At 47.5% G+C, this 17491-nt stretch overlaps 1 protein-coding gene across 3 annotated transcripts in view; it reads left to right on the top strand.

Moving 5' to 3' along the window:
• The window catches only part of CDYL2 (chromodomain Y like 2), a 191284-nt gene extending 176322 nt beyond the window's left edge, over positions 1–14962 (top strand). For 2 of the 3 annotated variants that reach the window (XM_032613788.1, XM_032613789.1), the window contains exons 5-8: positions 3835–4045; positions 5845–5988; positions 8535–8714; positions 10735–14962. In XM_032613788.1, the coding sequence (XP_032469679.1) occupies positions 3835–4045; positions 5845–5988; positions 8535–8693 (514 nt within the window). In that variant the 3' untranslated portion in view covers positions 8694–8714; positions 10735–14962. Of the gene's footprint in view, positions 1–3834; positions 4046–5844; positions 5989–8534 lie in introns of all 3 variants that reach the window. The other variant, XM_032613787.1, reaches the window with a different exon arrangement.
• Positions 14963–17491: the final 2529 nt, after the last annotated feature.

Here is a 17491-nt window from a genome sequence, read left to right as displayed (position 1 = left end):
CCCTTTTCTCCACACCCTCTCCAGCATTTATTGTTTCTAGACTTTTTGATGATGGCTACTCAGGCCGGTGTGAGATGATATCTCATTGTAGTTTTGATTTGCATTTCTCTAATGATTAATGATGTTGAGCATTCTTTCATGTGTTTGTTGGCAGTCTGTATATCTTCTTTGGAGAAATGTCTATTTAGGTCTTCTGCCCATCTTTGGATTGGGTTGTTTGTGTTTTTGTTATTGAGCTGCATGAGCTGCTTGTAAATTTTGGAGGTTAATCCTTTGTCAGTTGCTTCATTTGCAAATATTTTCTCCCATTCTGAGGGTTGTCTTTTGTTTGTTGTCTTGTTTATGGTTTCCTTTGCTGTGCAAAAGCTTTGAAGTTTCATTAAATCCCATGTTTATTTTTGTTTTTCCATTTCTCTAGGAAGTGGGTCAAAAAGGATCTTGCTGTGATTTATGTCATAGAGCGTTCTGCCTATGTTTTCCTCTAAGAGTTTGATAGTTTCTGGCCTTACATTTAGGTCTTTAATCCATTTTGAGCTTATTTTTGTGTATGGTGTTAGGGAGTGTTCTAATCTCATACTTTTACATGCACCTGTCCAGTTTTCCCAGCACCACTTATTGAAGAGGCTGTCCTTTCTCCACTGTACATTCCTGCCTCCTTTATCAAAGATAAGGTGACCATATGTGCTTGGGTTTATCTCTGGGTTTTCTATCCTGTTGCATTGATCTATCTGTTTTTGTGTCAGTACCATACTGTCTTGATTCCTGTGGCTTTGTAGTATAGTCTGAAGCCAGGGAGCCTGATACCTCCAACTCCATTTTTTGTTCTCAAGATTTCTTTGGCTGTTCAGGGTCTTTTCATACACATTGTGAAAGGTTTTGTTCTATTTCTGTGAAAAATGCCAGTGGTAGTTTGATAGGGATTGCATTGAATGTGTAGATTGCTTTGGGTCGTAGAGTCATTTTCACAATGTTGATTCTTCCAATCCAAGAACATGGTATATCTCTCCATGTATTTGTATCATCTTTAATTTCTTTCATCAGTGTCTTATAGTTTTCTGCATACAGGTCTTTTGTCTCCTTAGGTAGGTTTATTCCTAGATATTTTATTCTTTTTGTTGCAGTGGTAAATGGGAGTGTTTTCTTGATTTCATTTTCAGATTTTTCATTATTAGTGTATAGGAATGCCAGAGATTTCTGTGCATTAATTTTGTATTCTGCTACTTTACCAAATTCATTGCTTAGCTCTAGTAGTTTTCTGGTAGCATCTTTAGGATTCTCTATGTATAGTATCATGTCATCTGCAAACAGTGACAGCTTTACTTCTTTTCCGATTTGGATTCCTTTTATTTCTTTTTCTTCTCTGATTGCTGTGGCTAAAACTTCCAAAACTATGTTGAATAAGAGTGGTGAGAGTGGGCAGCCTTGTCTTGTTCCTGATCTTAGTGGAAATGCTTTCAGTTTTTCACCATTGAGGACGATATTGGCTGTGGGTTTGTCATATGGCTCCATGCCTCTTAAAGTCCTTCCCAACTCTGAGATCCAAGATCCTAGAATCATATGAGGGGATTTAGGCGTAGAACATCTGTTAAAAATACCCAAACCCTGTGGTTCCAAGGACCCTACAAGGAAGCCCCACATCTCCTGCAGACTCCAAATTGCATTTGGTAAAAAGCACTTGTTAAAACCAGTGACTGAAGCCATGAAGTTAGAAAGTCAAGCCAGGAAATGGGCCACTGGAAAACCAGGACTCAGAAGGCCGTGGTGCCAGGTCTCCCTCTGGGTAGCAGTATCCTTCTGGGCTCAGCCACAGTGAGGCAGCAGTGACTGAGATACCTCACAGAGAATCTACTCACAGAATCACACGGATGTCAGGAAATCTGACGTCTCAAGCCTGGGCGTGTACTTTCATGACAACATGTAGGTCCTAAGATACCCCCTACCCCAGTGGAGTGTTAAGCAGTCTTCTCACAGTTCAGTCTGATCCCAGCATATCACCGTGATACCCACATCTTTTGATAAGAATTCGGGGAGAATAGTATCACCTGAGAAGGGATAAATCAGCTCGACATTTGTATTAGTTAAGTATTAGCTGCTGTAACAAATGAACCCCAAATGTATATAACAGCTCTGCTGTGATAGAAATTTACTTCACATATATGTGAACCTAGAACAGAAGTTGCTGATCAGCCCATGACTATCCTCCAAGTGGTGACTCAGGAACTCAAACTCCTTCCCTCTTGCGGCTCAACAAAGGTCTTCCAAGACTGCCATGCTTGTCAAGATGAGAGGGCTTGGGGGGCTGTGTGGTGGGAGGTTTCCTTGCATCAGACACGGAAGTGTGTATTTGGTTTCCACTTACGTCCCATCGGCCAGCACTTGGTTACTGGGCCACAGCCAACTGCAAGGGAGCCTGGGGACCGTGTCCCAGTTGCAGCCTCAGGAAGAAGAGGGAAGGGAAACCAGGTCTGGTGAATAGCGCGTGCATCACCGCTACACATCTGCAGTATTTGCTCTCATTCTGGGAGATTGTTTACTGAGTGTTAATTCCAGTATGCATGGAGACCAAGCAGTGCCCAAGGCAGACCTGTGAGTTTCCTTAAGGAACTAAAGGGGGAGGAGAATTCAAGTAAGGAAGCAAATAATTAGGATAATTGCAAATTGTGATAGTGGTGTTTTCCAAGAACTCTCAGAAGGCTCGTGCAGCTCCTGCACAGTGAACAGGGGTGAGAGAGACAGGAGATAAGTCTGGAGAGATAAGCAGAGGCAGACCAAGGTCATGGTCAGGAGTTTGGATTTTATTCTTGTGAGGCCTTGTTAATTTCTGATCTTCCACCTGAGAATAATGAGGGATGCAAGCTTTGCTAGACATCCTGGATCTTTCCTCTGTGTCCACATGAATATTAAAATTTTATAGACCTTAATACAGCAACTAAGGGAAAGGTGAAAAGTGTTCTAAGGCAAGGAAGTAGAGGTTTATTGTAGATGTCTCTGTTTAATATTAAAGATGCACCCTGTAACCTTGCTCAACGCAGAAGGGCAGGGAGATAGCATATTGCCTAATTCGTGGGCATGGTGCCAGATGCCTCACACCTCCAGGGGAGCCCAGCGTCCTTCCCCAGTTTTGGTCAAAGCCACCCAAATATAGAGACCCTTGTCAGCATTCTGGATCCACCCCGGGTGAGTCTGGCATGTCTTTAGGTAACTCAGAATCAGACAATCCTAGGACTGAAAGAATTCTTAAATGTCATCAATCCCCACCTGTGCCTACCGTCTGAAGCTTGAATGCCCTCTACAGCATCACCCAGGGTGACCATTGGACCAAACTTGGAGCACCTCGAATAATAAGAGGTTCATCCTCTCAAAGCCACCAATTCCACCCTCGCCAGTGCCCTTAGAATGTTCCTTCTCTCCTTGAGTTCACGTACCCTTCCTTGTAACACCCTCCTTTTGGTTCTGTTCATAACCTTAACGTTCAAGCTATCTTCTTTAAGGATATTTACACTTTGTCAATATCTAGGGGGTGGAAGGACAGGGTAGCCTGGTGCAGTGCTGGGACAACGGGCATGACCTGGGGCCCTCTGGGCAAACCGTGATCACCCCATGAGTTTCCCTCTGAAAATCTGGTACCACCCACTAAGTGTGCCACGCCTGTGCCCGCAGCTCTGCGGCTCGGTGTCTGGGAGAATGAGACCCCTTCTGAGCACCCACTTCCCTCATGATCTGTGGGTGCTTCCCAGCACCTGGGGAAGCTTATTTCCACCTCGACAGAATCAAGGGTGTCCGTGGGTCTCGGCAGGCCTGCTCACCTGCTAGAGGGTCTTCTCTCTTCCCCAGGGACTTTGTGAAGGCCTTTATCCAGTTTAAGAAGCCCATCGTGGTGGCGATCAATGGGCCCGCGCTAGGCCTGGGAGCCTCCATCCTGCCCCTCTGCGACATCGTGTGGGCCAGCGAGAAAGCCTGGTTTCAGACCCCCTACGCCACCATCCGCCTCACGCCCGCCGGCTGTTCCTCCTATACCTTCCCCCAGATCCTGGGTGTCGCACTGGTAAGCCTCCTCTCTGTGGCGGGTCCTTCCCTGTGACCCATGGGTTTTGGGTCCCACAGCACCCCTCCTCTGTCCTGGGTTTAGGATACAGCCCTTCATGTGGGTCGAGTCCCGGGGGTACTCCTGGCCTGTGGAATCTGGGGGCCGTCTCAGCTTCCTCTGCCTTCCCAGAGTTGCTGCCAGCCGGTGTCTATGCAGCAGGCCCGACAGGTGGATTGCAAGGCCATTCGGACGCTGGAGCTGGGGCTGCTTTCCGCGGCTTCCATCTCAGCAGTGGTAGGAAGGTGGGGCAGCCAGGGAGCCCCGAAAGCAGGCACTTTCCCTTTCGATTTCGGCCCCTGTGCTCTGCCTGGTTCCTTCGTGGTCACAAAAATGTTAACCTTGTACAGCCTTATCGCTTTCTTTTATTTCAATCATTTCTGAAACTCCAAGGATGTTGCTGATTGAGACGTGTTCTCCCCGACTGCGTCCTGGTGGGCTCCTTCTACTGGGTTCCTTCCTCGCGTTCCTCCTTCCTGAGATGGTGTTTCTGAATACGTTCAGTGACACGTATTTGTCTTCAAACGTCCAGCCGAATGCATCCATAGGCTTATTAGCGACCTGACAAATTTTGCTCCTCGGGCGTGAAAGATTGTCCCTTGGGTCATCATGACCCTCCAGTGACAACCAGAACAAAAGGGGAGGCACGTGCACAGATCCAGAGGCTGGGAGAGCTTGACATTTCAACATCCATCTGACAGCGGCTAAGCCTGCAGGGCCGGGAAGGGAGGGACAGGGGAGGCAGGTGGACGGCAGTCAGGGAAGGGATTGGGTTGTCTGCTGTGTGAAGGCGGTGGGGGAGGGACCGTGACCATCTTGCCCTAATTATCAGCGGGAGAGTCATTTGTTGGTGTCAGTGGGTGACTGCGCTGGGCTCTGTCTGTGCCCGGGACCTTTCCCACGTTGCTTTTCCCAGACCGTGTACAACAGCTGCACACGTCAAAGTCAGGGGAAGTTCTCTGGGGGGTGGGGCGCAGAGGACACGGCAGGACGCAGGAGGTGTTTCTGCCCTTCGTACCTGGGCACTGCCTATGCACAGCCCCGGGTCACTGGGAGGGGTGCGCCTCTCTGCGTTGGGATTATGGTATGGGATTATGGTCGGGACCTTTCTGGCTGCTGGTGATGGAAACACTTTAACTGGCTTAAAGAGGGGAAGAAAGGAATTTAACGGTTGCCGTAACTGGCAGGTCCAGCAGTAGAGCCTCCTTTGGGGGTGTCACGCCCAGGAATCCCAGTGCCGGCAGGGCTCTTGTTCTCCATCCCTGCTGTCTTGGCAGCCGTCCCTCTCCACAGCAGTGGGTGGCCCTGGGCTCAGTGACTTAAGCCACCAGAGAGAGAGGAAGTATCTTCCCCATCCTCTCCAGCTTGGAGACCTCACAGCTTTAATATCTCGGGTGGCTCATCTGCTCATCCCTGAATCAGTCACTGAGGAAGGGGTATCAGCTGTGAACTGTTCCCAGCCCGACACACGTCTCCTCCTGCAGCCCTGCCACCAGACGGGGGCGGGGGTGAAGTGGGTATTGCAGGCGGAGCCCCTGCAGGGACATGGCTTCTTAGGGGAATTCAGTGAAAGCTGTGGGCCCTCTGTGCAGAAAGACGCACGTAGACACAGGCGTGTGCAAGCAGCCCCCAGAGCATCTTTGGCCCCCAGTTAAGGATGCTGCCTCTGGGAGCCGGGACAGTTGCGCACAGCAGGCGGGCTCGCGAGCAGGCTTGGAGGCGTGCCAGCTCTCAGCCTTCTCCTGCCTTTGCTTTCTCAGGCCAACGAGATGCTCTTCTGCGGGCGGAAGCTCACCGCCCAGGAGGCATGCAGCAGAGGCCTGGTGTCACAGGTCTTCTGGCCAACCACGTTCAGCCAGGAGGTCATGCTGCGGGTCAAGGAGATGGCCTCCTGCAGCGCGGTGGTGAGTTCCTGAGTCTCTGTGCCCTGTCTTTGCAGTAGACCCATTTTACAGGTGAAGGCAACGAGGCCGGAAGGGAGTGACCGACTTGCCAAAGGTCATGCAGGGAGTACGTGATTTAACAGATGCCGCATCTCGGTGCTGAGAGCTTAAATCCAGAGGGAGGTGGTCAGCACTGTTAGATATTCCCCATCAGCTCTAGTGTGAAAACCTCACAGAAGAGATTTATACCCTGGGGTAGAAGGGTTGCCTTTAAAGAAAGTCCTAAACATGCACGAAAATACAAATCATCTATGGTTTTCAAAGAAATGAGAAGCAAAGACGAATAAGGACAGAGGGTGTGAAGCCAGATGAGAGATGAGAAAAAGTGGTTTCCGCTGTCCTGGTACCTCATTTCTCCTGCCTGTCCAGTGCTTGGCACATGTAACCGGTTCGACTCTGAAGACACCTTGAAAAACAGATAAATAAATAACACCTCCGTGGAGACACCGGGTTTTAATTGTGTCGATTTTATCTCATCAAAGTCTCTCTGAGCGCTGTATGGAAATATCCTGTTGAAGGTGGAGAAAGGGCCGAGTGGGAAACGGGGAAGGTGCTTTGGGAGCAGCAGGCCCGGACGCTTTCTGTGCTTCAGCATCACGGGTGCTGGGCTGGATTGTGGGGCTGACCCGTGACCACCCCTTTCCTTCTCCCTGTCTACCCCGAGGCTGCACCCAGCTGCCACTCCCCTCTTGATATGGCTCATCAGCCTTTACTGGGCACATACTGTGTGTCAGCTCTGCCCCCCGGAAGCCTGTTGGTCCCAGTGACAGTGGCAGGGTGGGGATGGTACAGCCTTGTTGGGCCAAGCACTTTGCTTATCCCTTTATGTGAATTCTCTTTTAATCTTCCTGATGATTCTGGTGACCAACTCGTCCCACTTTGCCTGAGACTCTCCTGGTTTTAGCACCAAAAATCTCGAGTCCCAGGAAACCCCGTGAGCCTGGGCAAACGGGGGTGATTGGTGACATAGGGGCAGCTGCGCAGAGAGGTGGGTGGAAGTTCTCAGCGGAGCAAACGGTGTGAGTGAGGCCACAAAAGTCCAAAACCCTGCGTGGAGTCCAGGCAGCGGCTCCTGGTGGTGTGAGCAGGTGCAGGGGCTAGCTGAGGGATGATAAGACTGAAAAGGCAAGGAGGAGAAAGGCCCCAAGGCTCCACTGAGGAGTTTGGTCTCTGGGCAGTGGAGGTGCTCAGATGAAACCAGCTTTTGAAGAAATACTGCAAGGAAACCTCTCCCACCCACAGGTATGAATTCAGGAGCTTTGGGGTGATTCACCTGAGATGGGAATCTACCCCACGGCCCCAGGAGAGCAATTCTTGGAAGGAAAGAGGCACCCTTGGTCTGCCAGCCCTTTCTTACCACCCATTCGCCTCCAGCCCAAGCTGAGGGAGATCACTGCCCCTTTCCAGCCTGCTTGAGCAAGGGAGCTCTTGTCTTGCTTTTTTCTGTTGGAAAGCGCTTTGTGAGACTGAGGACCAGAGCCTCCAGGTCCACAGAGGGTGGTGGAGGCCAGCGGAAGGATGCTCGGAGGCCCGGCTTCCGGCTATGCCTCTGCCAGACCGAGGCAGCGTGGAGCCTGCAGAATCAGCCAGGCGTTGGCAGGGCACACCCAACAGGCGGCTCGAGGCGCCTTCACTTCCTGAGCTCACATCTTTCATCTGTAATGCGGAGATGGCTACCTAGTTGTGCAGTTAACTTGAGGAAGAAATAAAAGAATGCAGAAGTGCCTATCGAAGAGCCGATGGGCTAACAGTGCTGGTAGTGGCATTGTTACTCTGATCACTATGCTTGCTACCATTGTTCTTACTCATGATTAGATTATTATTACTCTTATTACCGTGACTGCTACTATATTACTAATATCAGCCATTATCACTACTATAATACTGTAGTATTATTACGACCACTGGCATGACTGTTACTGTTGCTATAATACTATGGTGTTGTTGCCATTATTACTACCACTAACATTACTGTTCTCGCTATAATACTGTAGCGTTACCATTGTTACCACTGTTACTGCTCATTGCTACAGTTACTGCAATTGTTCTTACTATTACAATGATTGCTACTTTTATTACTACTTTTATTACTACTACTCTTAACTACTAAGCCTGACCAAGGGGCATTGCTGTCAGGGTGGGTCCCATGGATACTTTGACAACCATTAGTTCATTTCATTATCTTACTCTGTGATCCCAGCCATTCTTAAGTTAGGTAGTATGGGGAGGTGAAAGCCGTATTTCCCAAACTTTGTCATGACATCCATAGAAAGTGACTCTGAGTATATGTCAGTGTCACTCCTGCAGTTGAGGTTAATGCGGGTCCCACTCAGCCATCCCAAGGTCTGAGGGCTCAACGTCTCAGCATGCCTGCAATCCATTCCTGGCCGTTGCCCCGGACCAGAGGAGGCAACCTCCTCTGGCTTTGGACATGAGGAGATTAAGCACATCCTTCTGGAGCAGAGTCCCTGGCGCCAGGCTAATGAGGCTCGTGTGTTTCCCTCCAGGTGCTGGAGGAGTCGAAATGCCTCGTCCGGAGCTTCCTGAAGTCAGTGCTTGAAGATGTGAACGAGAAAGAATGCCTCATGCTCAAACAGCTCTGGGGTTCTTCCAAAGGCCTGGATTCCCTGTTCAGCTACCTGCAGGACAAAATTTATGAAGTCTGAGGGCCCAGTGCTCAAGGGCAGGTGACTTCCAGCTCTGTCCTGTGTTTCAGAAATCAGAGCACAGTGTATTCCCGGCCAAGGAGTCTGTCAAGGTGTCTCGCTATACCTAGGGTCGTGTCCATTTCCTCGTGTCCTTTGGTTGCTCCTCATTGGTTTGGTTTTGTGTAACGATGGGAAACGCAGCATACTTGGCCTCCCCTGTGTCCCCACCCCAACTGGCTGGAGAGCTATCGAGGGCTGTATCTTCCCAGTCCTCTGCCAGGTGCCCTTGTCCTCTCCCCACTTGCTGAAATGCACCATCCTGGTCCAGGAAGGGGAAGACCCGTTTCCCCATCCTCTGACTCAGGCTGTGTCTACACAGTGCCTCTGATTTGGAAACTTGGCTGCCATGGCTCTGTCTGGTTAAGTACAGATCCAGTGACAGGGGACGACCAATCTTAGGGAATTTCTAGACCCATGAGCAGAACGATTGTGTAGATCCAGCCTCAGTCTCCTCTCTGATGCAAATCTGCGTGACTTCTAGGGCTTGGTCTTAAAACCCAATTGAGTGATTTACAAACCCAGATATTGTACATTTAGGAGCATTTTGTTAAATATATATTTTTAAAACAATGTAAGTGGAAATTCTGATAATTTATGTGTATTATATGTAAAGCTAGTTTTGCAAACACATAACTACTAGGAAAATGTTTTTTTTTTCACCCGACTTATTTAATTTATTTATTTTTGTTTATATATTATGATATCTGTTGTTCACACAGATATTATTTTCATACTGCCCTGGACCAAATCCCATACAAGGTTCATGCCATTTGGTGCATTCTAGCAGTGAACCATGTAGAAATAAAATTCAGAGAGATGAAAACGGGATTTCTGTGAATAAAAGGAATAGTTCTGCCCCAGATTTCCTGCGTGTGAAACAGTTCTATGACAATTGAATACTTGCTCTTAGGAGAAATCATGGAAGAGTTTTCTCTTCACTCTGCTCCTTTTAAGGACATAAATGGGGCTTCCCGCCTGAATGGTCCAGTAATGGAGCAGTAACCAGGGATGAGGCCTCCTGTCCCAGGGCGCGTGGGCCACAGGGGGGCTCCAGCATTTGTCTTCAGACCATCAGCCCAAAGTCCCTGGGTCAGCTGTGGCGAAGGAGGGGTTTTGGTTTTGGTTGGAGAGGAGAACGTAAACATCAGAGTTCAAGCAGGGAAGTGACAGGACCATGTTCTGCATGAGGGTCAAGCATCAGAGAAAGTTAGGTTCCCAGAGTGGCGGGATTTTTCCATTTCCATCGCAATCCCCCCGCCAGGTGTCCTCAAGGACCTCTGCTCACCCGTCTCCTACTAGTACCCTCTGTTAGTCACCAGCTCCTCTCGACCCTTCCGCAGAGAAAGTTGAGCAGTGAGAGTTAGGCACAGCTGGGGGAGGGGAGGCCATCTGAAGGGAGGGAGGGTCATTGTTACAGTTCTCTCTCCCTTTCTGGTCCTCTTCCCTCCCCTGAAGGCAGCTGGATGCACTAGACTGGGCAGGTGGAGAGGACTCATGGCCCTGAGCTTTGTGTTTCGGAGCACAGGTGGACTGTCTATAGCAGAACTAGAGACATAGGCCTTTAAACAGTGAACCTGAGTTTACCTGGATTCTCCGTCCTCCAGATGGTCTTGGTTCCCTCTGTTGAAAGCCTCTCTCCTTCTGAGTTTCCCCATGACTTCTCGAGGCTCAGGGAAGAGGACATGTCTCACTTTCTTCTCGCTTCGGCTGGGGGGCAGCCACCCTGGCTGAATCCAGCCAGAGGAAGATGGGGCTGAAGTCCTGTGTACCCTCCCCTTGCTCCATGGGGGTTCCTGTAGGAACTGCAGACCTAGACGATGGGGAGTTTCTACAGGGAAACACCTGCTTTTGCCCAAATACCTGCTGTCACATCTCAATTTGGGTTTGTCTTTTCCTTTGAGACCAAAGGCCCTAGACGACCTCACCCTTGACAGGTAACTTCTCAACCATCACTAAGTCATCTAAAGAAAGAGCACTTCGTTTTCTTTTTACCTTCTAGGGGCAGCCACGTTCAACGTCTCTAGAAGCAGTGTTAGGATTCTCGTTGGAATGGAAGAGGATGTTTGGAAATTCCTTTTGCTCAGTGCCCATCTTTGTTCCCTGCTGAAAAAACCAGAAGTGTTTTAGCTTTGAACTAAAACATAGCTTTGGATCATCAAATCTAAACTTCTAAACACCTCAAGGATCTCTGATGATGAGGTAGGAATGTGAAACCATCACTAAGATGGAATGCCTGGTGTTAACCTGTAGGTTTCGTGTATAACAGGAGGTGTTTTACAAGACAGTCTGTGTTTCGGTTATTTCCATGCAGTCAGTTCTAGAAGGATGTTCCACATATTGGGCGAAACTCAGTTACATCTGTTTGCTACAGGGTAGACCAAACCACTGAATTTTTCACTTTCTGGTTAGTTGTTTTGATAATGTATAGATGAGATCCAGGAAACTTCCAGCTGATCGACCTGGGTTGGAATTTGCCAGACCTGTTGTTGTGTCAAGGTTTAACCTCATAGCTCTCTTGAGACAAGGCCCACTTTTTGTCTTCTACCCCAGGACCTTCTCTCCACCCATAGGATCCTTTCTCCCTTCTCTCTACTCTGCTTTGCCCCCTCCCCACCCAGGCGGTCACATCCCAGAGCCTTGGGCAGGTTCTTGGAGGAATCATGCTTGGTCTTGGTAGCCCCATCCCAGAATTACCTTTGGGGTTGGAAGAAGAGCTGTGGTGGGAAGATGAGGGTACTTCTTTAGTCAAGCAGCCTTCTGGACAATCCACTCCTTGCCATCCTGTTAGCCATGCGTTAGAACTCTCCTCTCCTCCAACCCCTGGCGATTAGCATCCAGCATCTTGCAGTGGAACATTTATGTTAACAGCCTTGTTCCAGGAGGACTTTTTGGAGAACTTTGCTAAGATGATCAGAGTTCCTCACCATTTGGAAGCCTCAGCCTAAGGTAGATATACCCATATGTCCCTTCCTGCTTTGAAATAATGTCTGTGGGTGAAAACCATCAAAAGTGACCCTCTTGGAATGAAAGTGGATAACTCTGAGAAAGTAGTAGAGAATTGATTTTAAATGTTATTCTTGTTTGGTATAAAGTAAAACTAGGAAATGTTCTCTCTGAAGCATGAAAATATGTTTTTCCCATATGAAGTTTAGTATGAGGATGGAAAAATGATAATCACAGTAGACTTCGATCAGTGCAACTGTATCTCCAGATATCCACATTTAAAAGATAGCCTTGATTGGATGCTGAATTGCATTTCCCATTATTAATTGTTGGTTTAAAAAATTTTGTAAACTTTTTTTAATTTGAAATTTAGTCACATTCATGTAATTTTCCACTCTAGTTTCTGTGGAAATTTTTTTAACAAAGAGAAACAGATAGAAACATCTTCAGATCTTCCTAAGTGAATATTTAAAATGCAGAATTGCTTCTCTTCTGTGTTTCTGTATTCAGATACTTAGATCTGTTGTATATATTAGTTTAGACATCCTCACTAATATACACAGTATTTAAGACTCTAAATGAGATTTCTTAAGTATTTTATTTTATTCTCTGTAAATGGTTTTGTATAATCTTTAAAAATCTACACTTTGCCTTTGTAGATATTTAACGGAAACCATTTGGGGGTTGTCTTGCATGTATATTTTTGTTGTAGATAAGTGTTGCTTAGTTATTTCTGCAAATTTTGGTTGAAATGCTTACAGACTTTAATACAATATATATTTTCAGAATATAAACTTTTATATTTCTGTGATAAGTTAGGATGTGCGTTTTAGGCAATCTTTTCCATTAATATCACTTGTTCTTTCAAAAAAATAGCATTCTGGTTTGGTGCCAATGGTTTTTTGTTTTTTGTTTTCCATTAGAATCTAGTGTTATTAAATTGTAAGAGAGCCGGTTAATTTTCCTTTTCTCAAAGTAAGTGAGTTTGAAGTATAATTTGAAAATGTATTGAATATGTGAATAAGCCTTACCATTAGGATCAGTAGATTTTCCAACCTTTGCAACTACATATGTAGTTGAAGATCTCTCCATAAATTCTCACTGTGTGCCAGTTGATGGAGTTTGTGAACAGAGCCTTAAGCTTGTTGCAAAAAAAAAAAAAAAAAAAAAGGTAATACGGGTTGTTTCTTCCAAGTAGCGTAAGCCACGTGGATGGACTCTGTGCAGTCTGTACGCCATGGCTAATCTGGAGAGTTTGGTTGAGTTGATGGCGGCAGGGCCCAGATAGACACCTTGGTGATTGTCTTCGGCCACACGAAGGGACCACGGACAGGTGTTCTGGAGCCACCTTCGTGCTAGTCACATGGTGTAGATGTGGTCACAGGGAGGGCTACTGGTCCATCATTTGTTTTGAACCAGTGGCATTTTCTGCTCCTGATCTTGGTGGTTGACTCCAGGCTCCTTGCAGGTGACCTGGAAATGTCCAGTCTGGCTGTGGTCAGCACTCCTTGAGAGATGTTAACAAAGTTTACATGTGAGTCTTACTGTGTAGACAATCTGAAGTCGCTTTCAGTTACATAATCCGCATTCCCACATGTCCTGAGTGTCTTATCAGTGAAGTAGGTGCGTTAAGCCATACTGAACCTGAGTTTAGCAGGGCACAGGCAAACTAGATGCACAACGTACACATCAGCTGAGCCAGTCTACCCGGGGCTGTTTGAATGGCGTGTAAGTCATGGAGCTCACTGGCAGTGTGTCCTCTGTGTCTGGGATCTGATAAAAACCAACTAAACTTTGGAACTTAAATTTCTTTTTTTTTAAATTATGATTCTTTTCAGTTGGCCCTGCTTACCTACTGGTTCTCCTTACCAAGGCTTTAAAGATGATCTTGAGACCAGGGCCATAGAATAGCTAAAGTCAAGTTATTTGGTTCATCTCAAATAAGTGTTCATAAAGTCAACTTATCTCCCATTAGGATGGAGATTTGCTTCAAATATTTGCAGTGTGTGCGTCAATCAGAAAAACTGACATCTAGTTTTCAGCTTCAGCTCAGGCATCTCTGTGGGTTGACCACACCTCATTGGCCCAACACCTGGCCTCACGCTGGTGCTCCTTAAGGCGACTCTGGGAAGTTTGGAGGGTGTGGAGTTTTCCATCTAGTATTTAATGTGTCCCTGTGCCGTTCGTCCCAGCTTGAAGTCATTTGCTGATGTCCATGCTGACAGGATTGTGAAAATATTGCCTTTCATAAAACCAAGGACCAAAGAATTCCATTATTCCAGCAGAGTACGAGTTTCATAGATTGTGGGCACATCTAGGCAGAGACGTACATGCTTTATGGCACAGAGAATCTGCTCCCATCCACCAACCTCATGCTCCCCCTGGCTGGCCCTACAGAAGGATTTGTCGTCACCTTGAGAAGGCTCTGACAGATGAGCTTCTCGGATTGAAATGCACTGTCTCAGGTTGGTGTTTCTGCTGTGTAGTCCCAGCCTTTATCCATACCGGTACCATAAGGAGCGGGGGGCTGGCATTCTTCAGGTTATCTGAGCAGTGTGGACTGCTCCATCTGAATAGAAACCTCCAGCGTGAGTTCTTCAGATGTGTCTACACTGAGCACTGAGATCCTGCAGTTGCTAGATTTCCACCTCCTTTTTGTTCTCCATCAACCCATTCCACTTCCTGTTTAGCCCGAGAAGAATTTTCTTCACTTCTCACACTAGGTGATGCTCCATCTTCATCCATGATGAAATCATTCATCCATTAACCGGTTGAGAAATGATTGATACTGAAGAAGTGGGATTCTAGTGGTAAGGCTTATTACCAAACCTCTGATAATTGAAGCAGGCTACCAAAAAAGTATCCAGCCTACCCTGGGAGTGTTCAGATTCGATCATGGATATAGCACACACACCAAAATCCAAGGAGACCTTTGCAAATTAGACTACTCATTTTCTTTCGCCAGGTTATCATGGGAGAGTCTTTAACTAGTTCTGAGTATCTGTAAGTATGAGTAATTCATAGACTGCTAAAGCAGGTACAGCTGCCCCTTTCTCACCATGCTGTAAATATTCCCTGAGACCGGGTGCAGTACGGAGGGATAATAACCTTCTGATTTATCAAATGCTGACCGTCTAGAGCAAATTGTACACTCTCTTTGTGAATGGTCCTGTAACGTGTATGAACACATTTCTGGGTGCCTTAGAAGTTGTATTTTTCATGTGTGCTAATATGCAGTATTTATACATTGTGAGAAGCTGCTTTGAATAAAAAGGTTGAAACTTCGTCTGCGTTTGCTTGTGTTCTCTCTTTGTTAGCCTGCACATAAGGTTCACAAACAGGTTCTGTGGTTTCTGAACAGAGAAGTTTCTGGGGCCTCCAGGGGGTTGCGACAGCTGAGGCTTCTAAGTTGTGTCTGGTTTCCTGGGGAGCAGAGACGCCCTCACCCACATCGGCCTTGAGGCTTCGAGTTATTCAGGCTGGTGGTTGATTGGGAGGGCACTGGTACTGTTTTTCAGAAGGCTGATAGGCTTATTCACCCCTTCCCTGGTATACCTGGAATGTTTCTTTGCATAGGGACCGCTCCTCACTCGAGATAGGCCTCCACAGAGCTTGGTTTTGTACAATCCCAGTGGCCGCACGTGGCTGACGACCGTATTTGTCACTGAGGAATTATGCAGAATCCTTTCTCGTTGCCTCGGTCATCACAAGGTGGCTCTTAGGAAAGACACACTGCTGAGGATGCCTGGCTCCGGAGACGACGTGGAGGCTGCAGGAAATAGGAAGAAGGAGACTTTCGGGGGCTCGTGGCAGCAGGGAATTCTGGGAAAGGGATTTGCACAAGGTCACATCTACCTGTCCGTCCATCCAGCAGCAGTATTGAGTCCCCTGCTCTCTCTCGGGCTGCACAGGTGCTGAAAGGCACAGATGACTCAGACAGTCCCCGTTTTACAGAAGCTTGGGGTCCAAGAATGTGAGAAAGGCACGTAATCCTGCTGTGATTCTCAGAGTGATCACGGCGCAGTGCCAGAGAGAACACTTTACACAATCGTGAACACCTGCAAAGTCTAGAAGACTGTGTAGCGTTAATTGTTAATCTTCTTTCGGGTCCCCTTTCTGTCGGTGTGGGCCCGCCAGCCTTGGCTGGAGCCCAGGATCTTCCCTGTGCTGGTCCCCTTTCCTTTCCCTTTCTCTTGTTCTTGGTGTCATCTTGTGTGCCTGTTTACCCTTTCTCTGAGGTCCTGACTCCATCCCAAGTAGTCAAGGTCAAACCTGGGAAGTCCTTTGCTCCTGACTGCTTCTGGTCCTTCTAGGAGACTGGACGAGGCCCTTCAGATGTTTCAGAGTGTGTAACATCTATAAGGCAAACCCTTCTTCCTTTAACTGTCTGTCACAGGCTAACACTGATGTGATATGATACTGAAAGAAGCCCTTGCCCAATCGTGAGAGGAAGTGGGCTGAGGCTCCCATCTGGTTAGACACATCAACAATTAAATGACTCACCAATATATTGAATAAGCAGTAATGGAGTATAATCCCAGAAGCAACTTTATTTTGTCTCTCACTGTCCCTTTAAGTCGACTTAACGGAATAGTCCTGACCGCACCCTAGATGACAGCACAGGTAGGCTGTAGGACCTTTCCAATAAATAATATAAAGTCGCAAACACAGTATCAATTCTGTAGTCGAAGATGGCCATGTTCCATTTAAGCATCAATGCTTCCAGCTTCATTCAAGACTTCACTCATTCCTGACTCTCACTTCTTTTTCTGGTTGGATTAGGGAGAACTGGAAAGATTTTATAAGGACCAAATGGTGCTGTTGTCACATGGGCGCTTTCCTCCTCTGGGCCTCATAGACTCTCAGGGAACTCGTATGGGTTTCTCGGTGACCTCTTCAGTTGATGGTGGCCAGTCTCTTATAACTGCCAAGTAAACTCTATATCATCAGCCCACCACTCCCTTTTCAGTCCCTAGGAGTCCAGTGGTCCACTGCCAGCTTCGTCAATTGAGGTCTGTTTGTCCCTTTAGGGTAAGATGATCCCCATGCCAGCCCTTTGCCACTCCTGGACACCATGTGGGTCAGGGGAGCATTCACGCAACCTCTGTCCACACAGATCAGGGCGTGCAAGCTAGCTTCCAGACAGGAGCTACTGCCTCACTGGTGTACTATAACTAGTCAACTAGTTGGCCTCTTATTCTCTGAATTTCTCCGGCATGAGTCAGATGCCAATCTGTGTCCCCTAAGTTTTAGGGGGTACATATAAATCGCTAAAGCCTCATTCTCCTTTGACTTCAGATGAAAGGGAGGTGGGAGGGTGTGGGAAGGCGTGGCTGGGACTGACTTGCGCTTTAAGATTTCGCTCTGTGACTATGGGCAAAAGGGGGCTGAGGGCAAGGGGGACCCACAGGAGACTCTTGTAATTGACCATCTGCCTTTGACGAAGGCTTGGCTCAGGGATGGGGCAGTTGAGGTAATGAGAAGGAGTGAAGTCCTGAGTGTATTTTGAAGGCAGACTAAGAGAGAGAGAACTGAGTCAAGGGTGATCCTGGGATTTGGGGCCTGAGCAGCTAAAAAGGTGGAATTGCCCCCAAATTGAGGCAGGGACCGCCCCAGGGCTTGAGGGAGCAGGTCTGAGTGGAGGTGCCAGGAGCTCAGCTGAGTCCTGGTATCACATGCACGGGGTGTCTGAGCTCGCTCAGCCTTTGGGGATTACAACTGTGCCTGCCTCCTAAGGAGTTTTTAAATGATTAAATGAGATTTACACGTGTGTGCATGCATACACACACACACACACACACACACGTGACTGA

The sequence above is a fragment of the Phocoena sinus genome, chromosome 19, assembly GCF_008692025.1.
Source record: "Phocoena sinus isolate mPhoSin1 chromosome 19, mPhoSin1.pri, whole genome shotgun sequence".
NCBI classification, from domain to species: domain Eukaryota; kingdom Metazoa; phylum Chordata; class Mammalia; order Artiodactyla; family Phocoenidae; genus Phocoena; species Phocoena sinus.
The sequence above is the reverse complement of the archived record's forward strand: the minus strand, read 5'-3'. Positions and strand labels throughout refer to the sequence as shown.